Below are 13,736 nucleotides of genomic sequence, written 5' to 3'. Positions count from 1 at the left end.
CCCGCTGGCTTAATAAGATTTTGACAAGGGTCAATTATATTAAGTGTTACACTTTTTGGTTTCATACTCTAGTGCTATTTTATTCTCAAACATTACATATGTATATTTATACAATTTATGATAAGGGACCCTCAAAAAAGTCAATTCTGGTAAAAAATCTCAAAATCGAAATCTTTCCGATTGCAATAATTTCACTCTCTTAGCAGAAAAAGAGTAACTAAACAAATTATATCTGAATTAAATTAACGAGGATTATAAATATGAAGATGATGGCTTTATTAATTAAAAATAACCAGAATCTCTTCTAAAAATCTGGAAAACTAAAATGGAAATAAAAGAATTTTAAGTTTCACACTGTACCAATGCGCAGCTAAAGGAGTAAGGAAGAAATATTTAGTCAGTTCAAGAAATGTGAATGAAACGAAAAAAAGACGAAGTCAAATGGATTATGGAACCAAGTAATAGAATAGAAAATAAATTTAATTTCCTGGGACTATTGTCCCCTAAGAATAAATACATGGTATAATTGGAAGCCCTAATAGTTTGGCCTGTATTTTAGATATTTATAAATAAAAAATAAGTATTGTAATTACAAAAATAATTAAGGAGATAAATGAATTCAATTTTAATTTCGGAGGAAGCTGGGTGAAAGGAGATAATTAAGCAAAAGGGATTTAAGGATGGAAAGGGTAGGAGTATGGCGGATAGAAAAAGGTAAGGAGTTCCAGAAAGAAAATACGCGTACTAGGAAGGATTTGACAAAAAATGAAGTACGGTGCGAGGAAAGAGATCTAGTATTACGGGAATGGATCGAGGATTAGAACTTGAAGAGTTGGAAAATATAAGATGGCCTTTGAGATCGGATAACTTGGAAAAGGAATAAAGCCAAAAAAATGCAGGAAAAAGCCACTTCAACTCATCGTAGTAGTGTGAAATGCGAGAGTCTCTGGGAATGCTGAAAATAAATCTTATGAAGAAGTTCTTGAGCTTAGCTTCAATATCACCATACACTAAGCAACCATAGTCGAACCTGGGGAAAATAAGAGAGGAAACTAGGTTTCCAGTTTCCTAGGTGAAACTAGGAAACTGGAAAAGGTGACGGGAACTGTTAAACTGCTTTAGGATGTGGATGGAGTGGCGAGATTTGGGAAACATGGTTTTTCCAGGATAGGTTTTGGTCAAAAGTGATACCGTAGATCTTCACAGAGAAACAATATTTTATTGGGATGTCATAGAGAAAAAGATTAAGAAGCGGAGCCAATGACTTAAGGAGAGAATTGGAGCCAATAACAATTGCTTTGGTCTTTTCTACATTCAGAGTAAAAACATTTTACATTGTTCGTGGCCCAATACAATATGATGCGATATTGTTGAGGTCTTCTCGAAGTTTAAACATAACTTCAAACAGATTAGACGGGGAAAAGGATAGGTAAATCTGAAATAATCAGCATAGAAGTGGTACTGGGAATGGGAAATGAAAAGAGGAAGGTCATTTATATAAATGGAGAAGAGGGTGGGAGAGAAGAACCTTGAGGTACACCACGTGACAATGGAAGGAGTGAAGTTACTATTGGGAGAGACGACGCATTGGGGACGATTAGACAGGAAGGATTGGAAACAGCGGAGGGTGCTATTGGAGAAAGAGAGGGATTGCGGTTTAGAGAGCAGGATATAGTGGAGAACGGTATCATAGGCTTTGGAGAAGTCTAAGAGTTTAAGGAAGTTTTTCGTCGTCAATAGCAATCTGTAGGTCATGATTTATTTTCAAGAGTGCAGATAGAGTGCAATAAAATGGACGAAAGTCAGATTAAAGTGGATTAAGGAGATTGTTTTGTTCAAGGTAATCGGAGAGCTGGGATTGCACTAAGCGTTCGAAGAGTTTAGAGAAATTCGATTAGATAGAAATAGGTCGAAAATCAACAGTGAAGTGGGATTTGAGACTTTATTTAAAGGACAGAGAAAGAGATTGAAAAAAAAGGTGAACGGAAAAAATGCGTTACGGGAATACATCTAAGTCCTCTGAACTGTTGATGACAACGGTCGGAAGGCCATCGCCCCTACGGCACTTCACCCGACCACCATTAAACCATACGTACTTTACTTTATCAGCGGATCTCTTCTGTCGGGCCAGCCAGCACAGATGCCTGTTGGTAGCGGTCATCGCATCACGGACATAGATACGCGAGTCACAGTTTGGGCTACCAAGATGTCGAGTGGAAAAATCACTCTTTATGCTCCTCTGACGTACCATTTCGTCTCGCAGAGATTGTCGGACGAATCGGGCTACAATAGCTCCAGAGGTCTTGCCTCGGACCGAGCCGCTCTACGTGGTCCAAGTCTTCAGAACTTGTCTTCAACCCAAGACTAGAGCAAACGCCCACCACAATAGCAGCAGGTTCTTCCTCTTGCTTTGAAGGAATCCCACGAATCTGCCGTTGTTCACTTGTATTTATTCTGATTTCGAGATTTTCTTTTTTAATGTGGAATTCTCCATAGTGTGTGGCTCTATTTGCTTATTTTGAGATTCTCAAGCTTCTTAAGTCACTCCGAATTTTCGAAACTGAGTCCAGTTTGTTTGTCAAGTGTTGATTTAATATCTTTAAAATCACCATCTGATTCCAGAAGCCTCGTCTTCATCGACTTAACTTCCTTAGCCAACTCCTTCAGTACCTCCCAAATGATGGTGTAACAGGCCTTTCGCTGTGTGGAAAATTTTTCCTAACCGTGCCACAAGCAGGGCAAATCCACGACTTATTGAGGGCTATAAGGTTATCTACATCCTTATCTTTAAAATTACAACATTTACTATGATATATAGCTTTGCACTGCATATTAGGGCAGGTAAGTGATTTTTTTATCATCCCTGTTTATCATTACATGAAGGGCACCGAATTTTGTGCGAAACAAAAAGAAACAATGAAGGAAAGTAATACGCCCTCAATACAGTTAAGGAAGTACTGAATGCTACAGCAGTTAGACGGTTGTTGACAGTTGTCATACAATTCGCAAGCGCACCCCACTACTGACACTTGACTACAGTAATCTCCCACCTGTCTGTAACTGATTTGAGATAATTTACTTCACTTTCCACTTTAATCAAGCTTACGGAAACTGTCGGCGAGTTTAAACAATCTGCTTAGTGAAAACTGCACACTTTCACGGGGATGCTGGTGAAAATTTAATTCCAGGAAATGACAACACTAATAACTTAGCAGTAAACGAGAGAGCAAAACTTATTTCTTATTACATTACAGAAGGAATATTAGTTGGATATCCTGCAAAGTCAGTAGGATCTTTGTCGCTCGGAAACGTACAAGGTCATATTTTCAAGAGATGTCTTGTGTGGAGAATAGTTCTGTGATAAATTATCCAATGTTGTTTCATTTGCATTCAGAGTACAAATACATTCCTATTTATTATTACGCCATCAACTGTTTTTAGTTAGCTGCCTTGGTACGAGGTATTAAAATAATAATATAAAAATCATTATGTTGCATTTATGTAAAATATACAATAAAATAGGGAAGGGATTAACAAGTCATTAGCGGCGATATCGGGTTCAAATCTATTTGTTAGTCCCTGGATTTTCTCTTATATGAGCTTCTTACAGCTCTCTGACCGGTGATGGGAAATGTTATCGGTAACGAGAGAACACCGTCTGGAGGCCGAGAGTGCACTAAAGAAGAAAATAAATGAAAAGTAAAAGTTCTAAAAAAGCCTGATGGGAATGATTTGCTATCAACATTGAAAAAATTAACACTAAAATGAATTATGTAAATATATATTTTTTCGTAGAGAAGAACACTACTCTTTTTCATTGTTTTTTCTTAAATTTTTGATTTTGGAAAAAAGAAAGGAAAACCATTTTTTTTTTATTCTTCTTCCTGGGTATTGTCTTTTAAAATATCCTTTTCATTTGTATAACCTTCAGCAGTACCAATTCTTCCTTTATCAGGCTTCCTTAGGTCAGGGGCATTTAGATTTGGATTTAATCCATCCCACACCCTGTAAAAATAATTATTTTTAATTTAAAAACACATCAAACCAACTTCTAAAGTTAGTAATAAAATATAAAACGGAGATCGATGATTAAAGTTGGATTCGCAATACAAACAAATCAAATCCCAGATGCTCTATGAAAATCCGAAACCAGCCAGAATTTTGAAAAAAAAAAAATATGTTGTGATGCATGAAGTTAATTATAAACCTGAGAATTTGTTAAATTAAAAATCACTTATCATCAGAAATGGCTTTATTCATCAAATTCGTGACTTCTCACACTATATCAACATTGTGAGTGTTCAAAAAGATGGTGAAAATTGAGGATCATTATTTATTCGGCCTTCAAATTCAATTCATTTACTTTAAAAATTGATCTGTTTAGTATTCACTTAAATAACTTGAAGGAATAGTGTGGAGGAAAATGACTAACCACACATAATATGCTATTTTCGGGATGAAAACCTGTTTTACTCAAATACTTCACAATGTTATTGACAGAGTAGACAATTCACATTCTTTCACGTAACAAATAGAATTTCCATCGGTCACTGAGCAAAATGGCTTTTCTTTTCTTTTTTTATTTAGAGAGATTTGAATAATATTTTGTATGAATATTTTGAATGCAAATACAAAGAGAAAATACAGGGATCCGCGACTCTTGGGGTAAAAATATTCATAGGAAGTTGAGTTTCACGAGTCTAGGTTTTGCACGCGAGCAGCAACTAGAAGAATCTAAAATGTTTAGCATTAAAAGTTTTCCGAAATTTTTCAAAACTTTAGAAAATAAATCTAACTAAAGAAGTAAAGTCTGACCGCAGAAGGTTGTCTAGGTTGTAGAACAATGCAATTAATGCGAGATTTACAAAAAAGAGAAAACCTTAGAAAACTTATAAACTATTAAGATAAATTTTAACTGTTTACAAATTATTTGTAACATTTCTATTGACGTTTATTGAATCAATAACTGCTTCCGTAACTGGTAATGAGACTTACCCTTGGTGTGGACTGTACTTCTATTAATATATTATTAGTTATGCATTAGTTTTCTACAATTTATATAATTTCAAAAGAACTATTTTCAAAAAATATTGTTAAAAATAAGTTTAGGATAAAATCAAGTTTAGGAAATCGTAATGTTAGCCAGAAGTTGGTAACAATATAGAGATGTTTCGAGATAAAGAGATATTTAGAGATAAATAGAGATATTTCTTATATCTAGGTATTGTATTGAAGTTGAGGTAAAAATGTATAAATTAAAATTAATACAGAATTTACAATTACATTAAATTTGTTTTGTGGTGAGAGGAATTATTTTGCCGACGTACTTACATATAATTTACAAATTAATCGTACAAAACATGAATGATTTTTTTTAAGTAGTGATTGATTATAATTTCAATAAAATGATTGAAATTTGAACTTCCACCTCTTAATTTAAAAAAAAAAAATCCTGGAAATAACATATAAAGCAAAATATTAAACAGTTAAGTAACTTGAGTTATTAATGAGATATTAAGTAAATGGAAAAAATTTCTAATGTAAAATTTTGCTAGGTAAATAATAGACAATGTGTTTTGAAACAAAAAGATATTTTGAAAAAAGTAAATTTTTAAAGTAAAGTAAAAAGTTAAAGGAGAAACACTTTACCTTTCTCGATCAGTTACTAGCACTTTATCAACTAAAATCTTTTCTGGAACAATTTCAACGTCTAAGCACCCGCTTGGAGTATTTGAAACTCCATGTAATCTATTGGAAACCAATGAAACTTCACCAATACCATCAGGACTTTCTTCTGGAGGCGCAATGTAATCTCTACCACCTGTTATAATAATAATAATAATTTAACTTAATAATACTTAATTATTAGGTACAGATTTTTAGAAGTCCCAAAATTAACCTGAATACAGTAACACAAAACATAACAATTTCTGTTAATAAAACTTTTTTTTCTGTTAATTTGAATCATTAAATTTTTTGAAACTTATGACTTTTGTACTCAAAAGTCGAGTTTCATATCATACAGTTTAGTTAAATAAAACCATTATTGAAAAAATGGCAAAAAAAAGATAAATCTATTAAATTAATCTAATTGGCATTTCTGGGAAGAAAATTTTCTGCACTTAAGAATGTTTTCCCCCATATTTACTGCTTATTCATATTTAATAGGTAGGTCTTTTTATTACATTGAAATGACTTTTCAGAGAAATCTCTAACTACTAGCCTAAAGTGATTTTAACAGAACTATCCTGGCAATATGTTTCAAATAAACTTTATACAACTAGTGGTGCGCTAAAAGTATACCAAATTTAGCGAAAATCATAAGATCTGTTTTCAAAACCCATTGTTAAAAAACTATAGATTCATAATTTCGATTTTGACCAAAATCTTTTTGTCGCGCCTGCTGAGAACATTTATGCAAAATATTCAAATATGTATACTAGGGACTTTTCTACTTTAAGTTACAGTAGATTAACACACCTTTGTTAAAAGCACTTTTCGTATTTAGAAGACTTCAATATTTTCCCGGTGAAAACACAAAATAAAAAATCAGTTTGGTCACAATACTTTTTTCTTGATAGAAATAAGAGAAATTAAGACTCTGGTATGAACATTTATAAGGCATGCTATTACTGCAATTATTACAATCTAGTAGAATATCCAACAATTTCATACTACTATTGAACTTTACTGAAGTTTTAGTCAATTATTGGTCGTCCCATCATAAACTACAAGCAGATAAGTAGTTACACTAACTGCCACTTTACTTTACCACTGTCATATTCGGAGGTATATTTTTTATTTTAGTTATATTTGTTACCCAAAACATCGGATCATAATTTATTTCGGAAGATTATTATTACCAAGTTTATGTAGCATATTAAAATATTTTCTAAGGTTGGAGGATAAAGCGTGAAAGAATGAGATATGATTTGAATTTCCAAAGTTAGTTAGCTGATGTCCAAGTCATTAAGGCGGAAGTTGGAATCGACGCCTGCTATATGCTAAAGAAGGGATGAAACATTTAGTACACTAAGTACTTAGCATAAAATTTGATAAGAAATAGGACTTATCCACTTCGAATTGAGAGAGAATAGGAGTAAAAACAAAAGCATTAAAAAAGTGGGTCATTTAAGTATGTGGGAATAACGGAAAAGACCTTCCAAACAGAAAGTAGAGAGAAGAATCTTACAAAAAAACTATTGCCGACAACTATAGAATGTTCTTGACATTCTTTCGGAGAATTGTACTATTAGATGCAGAAACCTGGCTCCTGAATAAGAAATTACTGACTAAAAAAGGACTTTTGGCGAAGGTCGGTATGGTGCTTGTGGCGAGAGAGATTAGGAACGTCGAGATCAGGTAGGGGATGAGTACGACGCATTTGAAAGGGATGGGACCGGAAAGTAATAGATGGTAACTGACAGCTAAATGGATGATCGAAGAAAGACGGAAAGACTCAGCGGGATATGCAAAGATCAGGTTGACAAAATGGAAGGGAGAACTAACAAAAGATCGTGCAATTCGGAGAGAAGGATTGTAATACTAAAGCTGAAGGGAACTACTCAAGAGGGAAAATTAAAAAAAAAAGAAACAGAACTGAATAGTTTATAAGCATACATATAAGTGAGAATTTTTATCAGCACTAGATTTTTGAAGTCTTAAGAAAATGAATAATCCTAATTTCTAGTTGGACTGTTGTGTTTAGGTCGGGGGCGAGTCCACTTTGTCATATGTATAATTTAAATTCTTACCCTGTACCAAATCCTTAAAGTCTTTAGAAAATGAATTATCCCAAGTTCTATTTTCATTTAAAGCTAATTCTACATCAAGTAGGCCAACTACTGGTTGGAGAAATGTTTTACGATCATAAAAATCCATTTCAGGACAAGAAATGGAAACAAATAAGTCTACCTGAAAATTAATTTGAAAAATGCACAATAAAAAAACTGATTGAAAGAAGTATTTATGTTAAAACAGTTTTCAATATTTACCTCAGTAAAGTTAGCTAATTTCGCGGGTGTAGGCTTTCCAAGAGATATTACATAAAACTTCTTTTGCCTACGTTTACAAAGAGTTTTAACATGTTCAATGGCAACTAAAAAATGTTCAACGGCTAATGTGCATACCAAAATGCCTATGGTTTGTGCAGCTTTCACTTTTTCAATTAGGAAAGAAGATTGCTTATATAAACTTAACGAATTCATTAAGACAAAACCTTCATTCCCAGTGTATTGATAAAATTGTACATCTGAAAAGTTTCCATATATCATAAGCAATACTCCTCAAAAATAATTTAGTTTTATTTTATAATTTCAAATTGATATTCATTCCGATGAACTTCACAAAATTTGATTAATATGTTTTCATTGAATAAAACAAAAAATTTCTTAAACATGCAACTTAAAAATAATATATGAATCACTTACTTTTCATCATCATCAAAAAATTAGTCATACTTTTATCAGTTCCTGCGTAAATTACTATATCAAAATTTTTTCCATCAGGTTCACAAAACCCGCGGGAGAATCTACTGGAAGAGTGTTTTGACTCACCACTAAGAAGTTTGCAACGAGTACAACACGGCGAATTATGACTAGGGCTGGTTATTAATTCAGATATTACTAACGATTCTTTTAAAACGTCAGCCATTGAGTCGTTTAATTTACCTGAAATGTAATTTATTGTAATTATTTTTGGGATTTTTAAGAATTTTTCTGATATTGACTACTTTTAAGAAATACATTAGTTAGTACATACCATTTTTTTAAAAAAAATCTGGTAAATTAGAAAGAAAAAGAACTCTTTTTAATGATAATTATTTTTAAAAATTAAAATGGGTTATTTTCAGGACCATTGCAAAAAGTAATGCTAACGAAATTTACTTTCCGGTAAGGCAGGAAACTCCATATATTCACGATTGCGACTTATGTTCTTAGATATTTAGAACAATAAAAAAATTCAAGGGAAAAAAAACATACTTAGCAATGTTTCTAAAGGAGAAAAAAAGATTAAGATCGTTATTTTATTTTGTATAACATTATCTGGATGAAAGCTAAGTTCACCTGTTCCAGTGCCTTATCATCTATTACTATTTTAGAACGAAGTGGGTGCTTTCCATGGTGGACCATAACCTTTGTCTTTGAAACTGACATATGTATTTAAATTATACTCTCTGCCAAGTTGATGTAGCTTATACACTGAGCGCTGTAAATCTTCCTCATTCTTCTGTAATATTGTATTATTACTTCGTCTGCATAGCGTAAGATGTTTAGATTGCTCTTTCTGTTCAATTGGATACCTGAATTAACTTCTTTTTTCCATTTTTTTATCAGGTCATCTACATAAAAATTAAACAGAGTTGGCGATATACTACATCCTGGTCGCACAACTTTGCTTATTATCACCACTTCGGTTCTTGAAGTGCCTGTATTTATTACGATTTTTATACCTTCATACATTTCTCTTTAGAGGGAATTTAAATTTACGTTTCAACAAAATAGGTTAGACAGACTTTAAGAAATTGATGTTTTTACTTTCCTAACAAATAATTTTAAACATAATCTTTAATCTTTAAATTGTGAGATATTTATATTTTTATTTTAAATATTGGGTTATCCGGAAAATAATGCAGGATTATGATTTTAAAATAAAAAAAAATAAAAATGAATGATGTATAACTGTTTTTATTAATCAAACTAGCCTCCATTACTTTTTACACATTTCTGTCAACGTGTGGGTAAATTTTCCATACCTTCTGTATAGAATTTGGAATCCTTAGAATTTATAAATTCAGATAACGCACTTTCTAATTCTTTGGTAATAAACTTTTTATTTTGTAAATAGCAGTCCAGGTGTCTAAAAAAATGTGTGTGAGAAGGGCGGGTGTGGCAGAGTCAATATTCGGAAGTCAAACGTGGGATATGTGGTCGAGCGTTGTCATGCAACAGAATGGGCCCCTTCGATTGACTAAAGATGGCTTCATTATTGCCAATTTCTGATGCATTATGTCAATTTGGTTACAATACGATTCGGCATTGATGGTTTTGCCAGCATTCAAGAAGCTGTAATGAATCAGACCAAATGAAGCCCATTAAAAGTAACCATCACCTTTTTTTTTTGATGATTTGGGGGCTTTGGAAAATGTATGCTGCTTCTCCTTTGTCAAGCCACTATCCAGAGCGTCTGCTGTTGTCGTAGAGGATCCACTTTTCATCGCAAGTCACAATCCTGGACAGAAAAGGATAGCTGTTGTTTTGGCAAAGAAGTGCAGCACAAATTTCATACCGCTGATCTTTATGGCGGTCGTTTAATGTGTGAGGAACCCAACTTTCAAGCTTGTTCACCTTCCCAATCGCCTTGAGATGATCATCGACGGTTGATTTGCTGACTTCGATCTTCCCTGCCAGTTCTCGAACAGTTGTTCTGGGATTTTATTCCACTAAAGCTCGGAGAACATCGTCATCAAGGGCAGAACTTCTTACACGGCCTTCTTTGTCCTCAAGACTCAAGTCTCCCTCTCGAAATCTCTGGAACCACAGTTGAACAGTGCACTCACTTATACTGCCTTCGCCCCAGACATCGTTGATATTTCTGGCCGTTTTGACCCCGTTCCGGCCGAGTTTGAACTCGTAAAACAAAATTATGCGAAAATCACGCTTTGACATCTTAGTAAATACTGAATTGTTTCCAAGTAGCAAAATGTTACAGAGGTAAACAAACATTTTTGTTTGAAAGAGGATTAATAAGTGTTTACATTTATCAAAGTCAAAAGTCCAACTAACAAACATGAACAGTTTACTATTTGGATTTTAAAGAAAACATAAAATCCTGCATTACTTTCCGGACAACCCAATAGTTTTCCAAGAAATCAGAATTATGAAAATTAATGACGTCACCAAAAATTGTTTTAATGCTCAAGACAACGGTTAACGCCCTATGTCTCACCTGCTTGCACATGAAGTCATTATCAACATTTTGTAATCGATTAAATTACAACCACTAGGTGTTAATATTAAAAAATTAGGCGGCACGATAGCCGAGCGTTTAAGTTAAGATGCTTAAGCTAAGCTAAGATGTACTGTGTCTTACTGGGTTCGATTCCTGGTCAAGGCCTTGGATATTATTCAATAGTTAATATGAGAAATTTATAGTAAAGTGTTTGCTAGTCGTCTTTGTCTACGATACCTAATTTGGTAGTTGGAGGTAAAGCCCGCATGAAAAATCAGGCATTACTTAACTTTTAGTCGCAAATTTCTTGTAAATGGCAAAGTTCAGAAAAAAACATTGTTCCATAAATAAAATTAAATAAAATAATTTAATAGCAAAGAATTTAGAAAATTTTAAGTAAAAATTAAGGATTATTTATAATTACTTATTAGGTAAGAAACTCCAACATCGTAGAGAAGAAGAATATCTCCTTTTGTGCGAAACTGTTCGAAGCGAATTATAAACTGTTGTATGTTAAAACCTTTCTTTGGTAAAACGTACAGCACTGGTATGTTTGGAGTACCGCTAAGACAGGCATGACCAAAGTGAATGATTGCATCAGCATTAACATGCTTGCTGGCCACTTCATCAACGCAGCAACTGAAAATAATTCCTTTACATTAAAAATATATATATTTAAATTTATTTAAAAACAGTATTATTATAATTTTAATAGACGATTTAACTGAGAAGAGTTTGGTACTTAAGGTGAAATAAAACAAATTTGTAACTTGCGGCGTTTTACAATAGTTTAAGCTAAAACACAAAATGGAAAAACGTCCTAGTAAAAATAAGCCCCTACATTAACTGAACAAGGATTAATGAATTACATTAAATTAAGAAATAACATTTAATTACAAAACTTTTGTTACATATTTACAAAGTTTACACATTAATTAAAAAAATCAGCAGCTTTAGGTCTTCTTTTAACATTCAGCTTCAGCAGATTATCTGTAGTAATGGCGTTGTTAGGGGTAGCAGGTGTACTCTCATGAAGTTTTGGTGTATGAAGTTTATTTGATGGCTGCGCTGGACTATAATAAGCTGTCAATCTCTTATCACTGCCAAGTCTCTGCATTTGGGCTGATGCGAATTTTTTGGCAGCAGGTGAAAGCATTTGAAGTCTATCAAGAGAACCTGGGCGGCTGAGAGGAGATGTCAACTGACGTCTTGCTGCTTCTATTGCTTTTTTCTTTTGATCCCGATGCCTTTCTCCGACCTTATCGGCTAGTTTTAATGCTAATCTTTCTCGTTTTGGAGGTTCGGGAACAAAATATGACAATCCAACAGAGGTGCGTAATGGTGTATCCCCACCATCTAATCTGAAGGGAGTGCCTTCAATCTGACCCCACGTCATTAAAGGAGATTCATTAACACCTGGTGCAGGAGATGGCGTTTTCACCAATGAAAATCCATTTATCTTTGGGGTTTCCGTAACAAGTTCTTTCCCGTCCACACCAATCTTTCCATCCATTGCCTTAGCTTGAGAATGCGCCATATCTTGTATTCTTTCCTTATTTTCATTCTCATCAAAAGGATTCATTTTTAAACGAGTATTTGAATGAATTATTTCTTGTTTTCGTTTAGCCATTTCAACTTTTTCTTCTGGAGTCAAATCTACACCATCTGGCACGTACATTATATAGTTCTTATCTTTATAAGACCAAGTATCAATTTGTTTTGGTTTTGAGCTACATATGTTATTATTTGTTGAAGGCAAAGAAAGAGTACTACCTTTTGCAGCTGAACCCTCTTGGTAAAGCCACGGATATTTCTGCTGATGAGACAGGGCTGATTCAGATATGATTTCTTCAAAACTTTGATTATCTTCACTTGTATGAGAACCCAAATATTCATCTAACGACATATTTGACTTTATATCGTTGGAAGGTTCTTCATTTTTTGCTGTATGAGCACTGTTTACTCTAAAAGGTTCATCTTCACCAATCTGAATATCGTTAGGAGTTTCAAAAGTTGCAGGGCTTGAATACCTCTCAGAACCTATCGTACGTGATCCTTGAGTATATTTAGCATGAATCTGCTGCATTTTTATAGTGTCATTTCTATTTAAAGCATCCAAATAATCATTCTGCGCTTTCAATTTTTCCAAGTCCGGGAAAAAGTCTCTTTGTATTATTTTACCCATTTCTTCAAGATAAGTATCCTCTTCTAAAACCTTTTGCTTCCTAGTTTTTTTAATTTTAGGAATCAAAGGCTGCTTAAACAAATTATCATCAGCCTTCGCCAAAATTTTATTTTTGTCAGAACTCATCTTTATTAAAAACAGGACATTAACGATTCCTACCTTCCATATGAGGTGTCGCCAAGAATGTATGTTTTGTTTGAGGTATGCTCGTCAATATATAAAGCAACTTCCACGGAGTCCGGCAATAATGAGTCAGGAAATTGAAGGCACACCTATATTAAAACTAATGTTAGTTGTTTTTCAAAATATGTTCAATATTCACTTAATGGGAAATTAAATGTCACACCAAACACCAAATACCTTTGAAAATTCGTTATCTTTAATCCACTGAACACATTTTTCAAGTTCATAAGTGGTTGAGAAATCGCAAGATATATTTAAAACATCGTCCGTAAACGTAACCTTTTTATCTGCCATTTGACGATTACAAAGCTCATAAGTGTCACTAGTCACTACACTGTTTCAGGTAACCTCTAACAAGGTGAAGATAGTAATGCAGACATGTTGGTGAAATAGTAACCAAAGCCATCGAAATAATCTT

The 13,736-nt window shown here is 33.5% G+C and overlaps 2 protein-coding genes across 2 annotated transcripts; both read right to left on the bottom strand.

Annotated features, from left to right (window-relative positions):
- Positions 1-3,765: 3,765 nt before the first annotated feature.
- Positions 3,766-13,726, bottom strand: Dph2 (Diphthamide biosynthesis 2). The gene is made up of 8 exons (XM_074119073.1): positions 13,496-13,726; positions 13,295-13,407; positions 11,375-11,589; positions 8,430-8,669; positions 7,995-8,251; positions 7,755-7,914; positions 5,650-5,821; positions 3,766-4,005 (listed from the first exon to the last, which is right to left on the bottom strand). The coding sequence occupies exons 1-8, from the start codon at positions 13,610-13,612 to the stop codon at positions 3,873-3,875; spliced, it is 1,407 nt and encodes a 468-aa protein (XP_073975174.1). The 5' UTR covers positions 13,613-13,726; the 3' UTR covers positions 3,766-3,872.
- Es2 (ess-2 splicing factor homolog) lies at positions 11,826-13,296 on the bottom strand. The gene has a single exon (XM_074119074.1). It carries the CDS (start codon positions 13,259-13,261, stop codon positions 11,882-11,884), a length of 1,380 nt encoding a protein of 459 aa, XP_073975175.1. The 5' UTR covers positions 13,262-13,296; the 3' UTR covers positions 11,826-11,881.
- Positions 13,727-13,736: the final 10 nt, after the last annotated feature.

Source organism: Rhodnius prolixus, unplaced genomic scaffold (assembly GCF_049639745.1).
Source record: "Rhodnius prolixus isolate KJV_2025 unplaced genomic scaffold, Rpr scaffold_2, whole genome shotgun sequence".
Lineage (NCBI taxonomy): Eukaryota > Metazoa > Arthropoda > Insecta > Hemiptera > Reduviidae > Rhodnius > Rhodnius prolixus.
The sequence above is the reverse complement of the archived record's forward strand: the minus strand, read 5'-3'. Positions and strand labels throughout refer to the sequence as shown.

Bases quoted from the DNA above. Each gene is read 5' to 3' on its own strand.
- Es2 (XM_074119074.1), bottom strand. From the start codon at position 13,261: ATGAGTTCTGACAAAAATAAAATTTTGGCGAAGGCTGATGATAATTTG.
- Dph2 (XM_074119073.1), bottom strand. From the start codon at position 13,612: ATGGCAGATAAAAAGGTTACGTTTACGGACGATGTTTTAAATATATCT. The intron at 13,408-13,495 runs GTATTTGGTGTT...GTTTTAATATAG, and splicing joins AAGATAACGAATTTTCAAAG to GTGTGCCTTCAATTTCCTGA. The intron at 5,822-7,754 runs GTAAGAATTTAA...TTATTATAACAG, and splicing joins CTTTAAGGATTTGGTACAGG to GTGGTAGAGATTACATTGCG.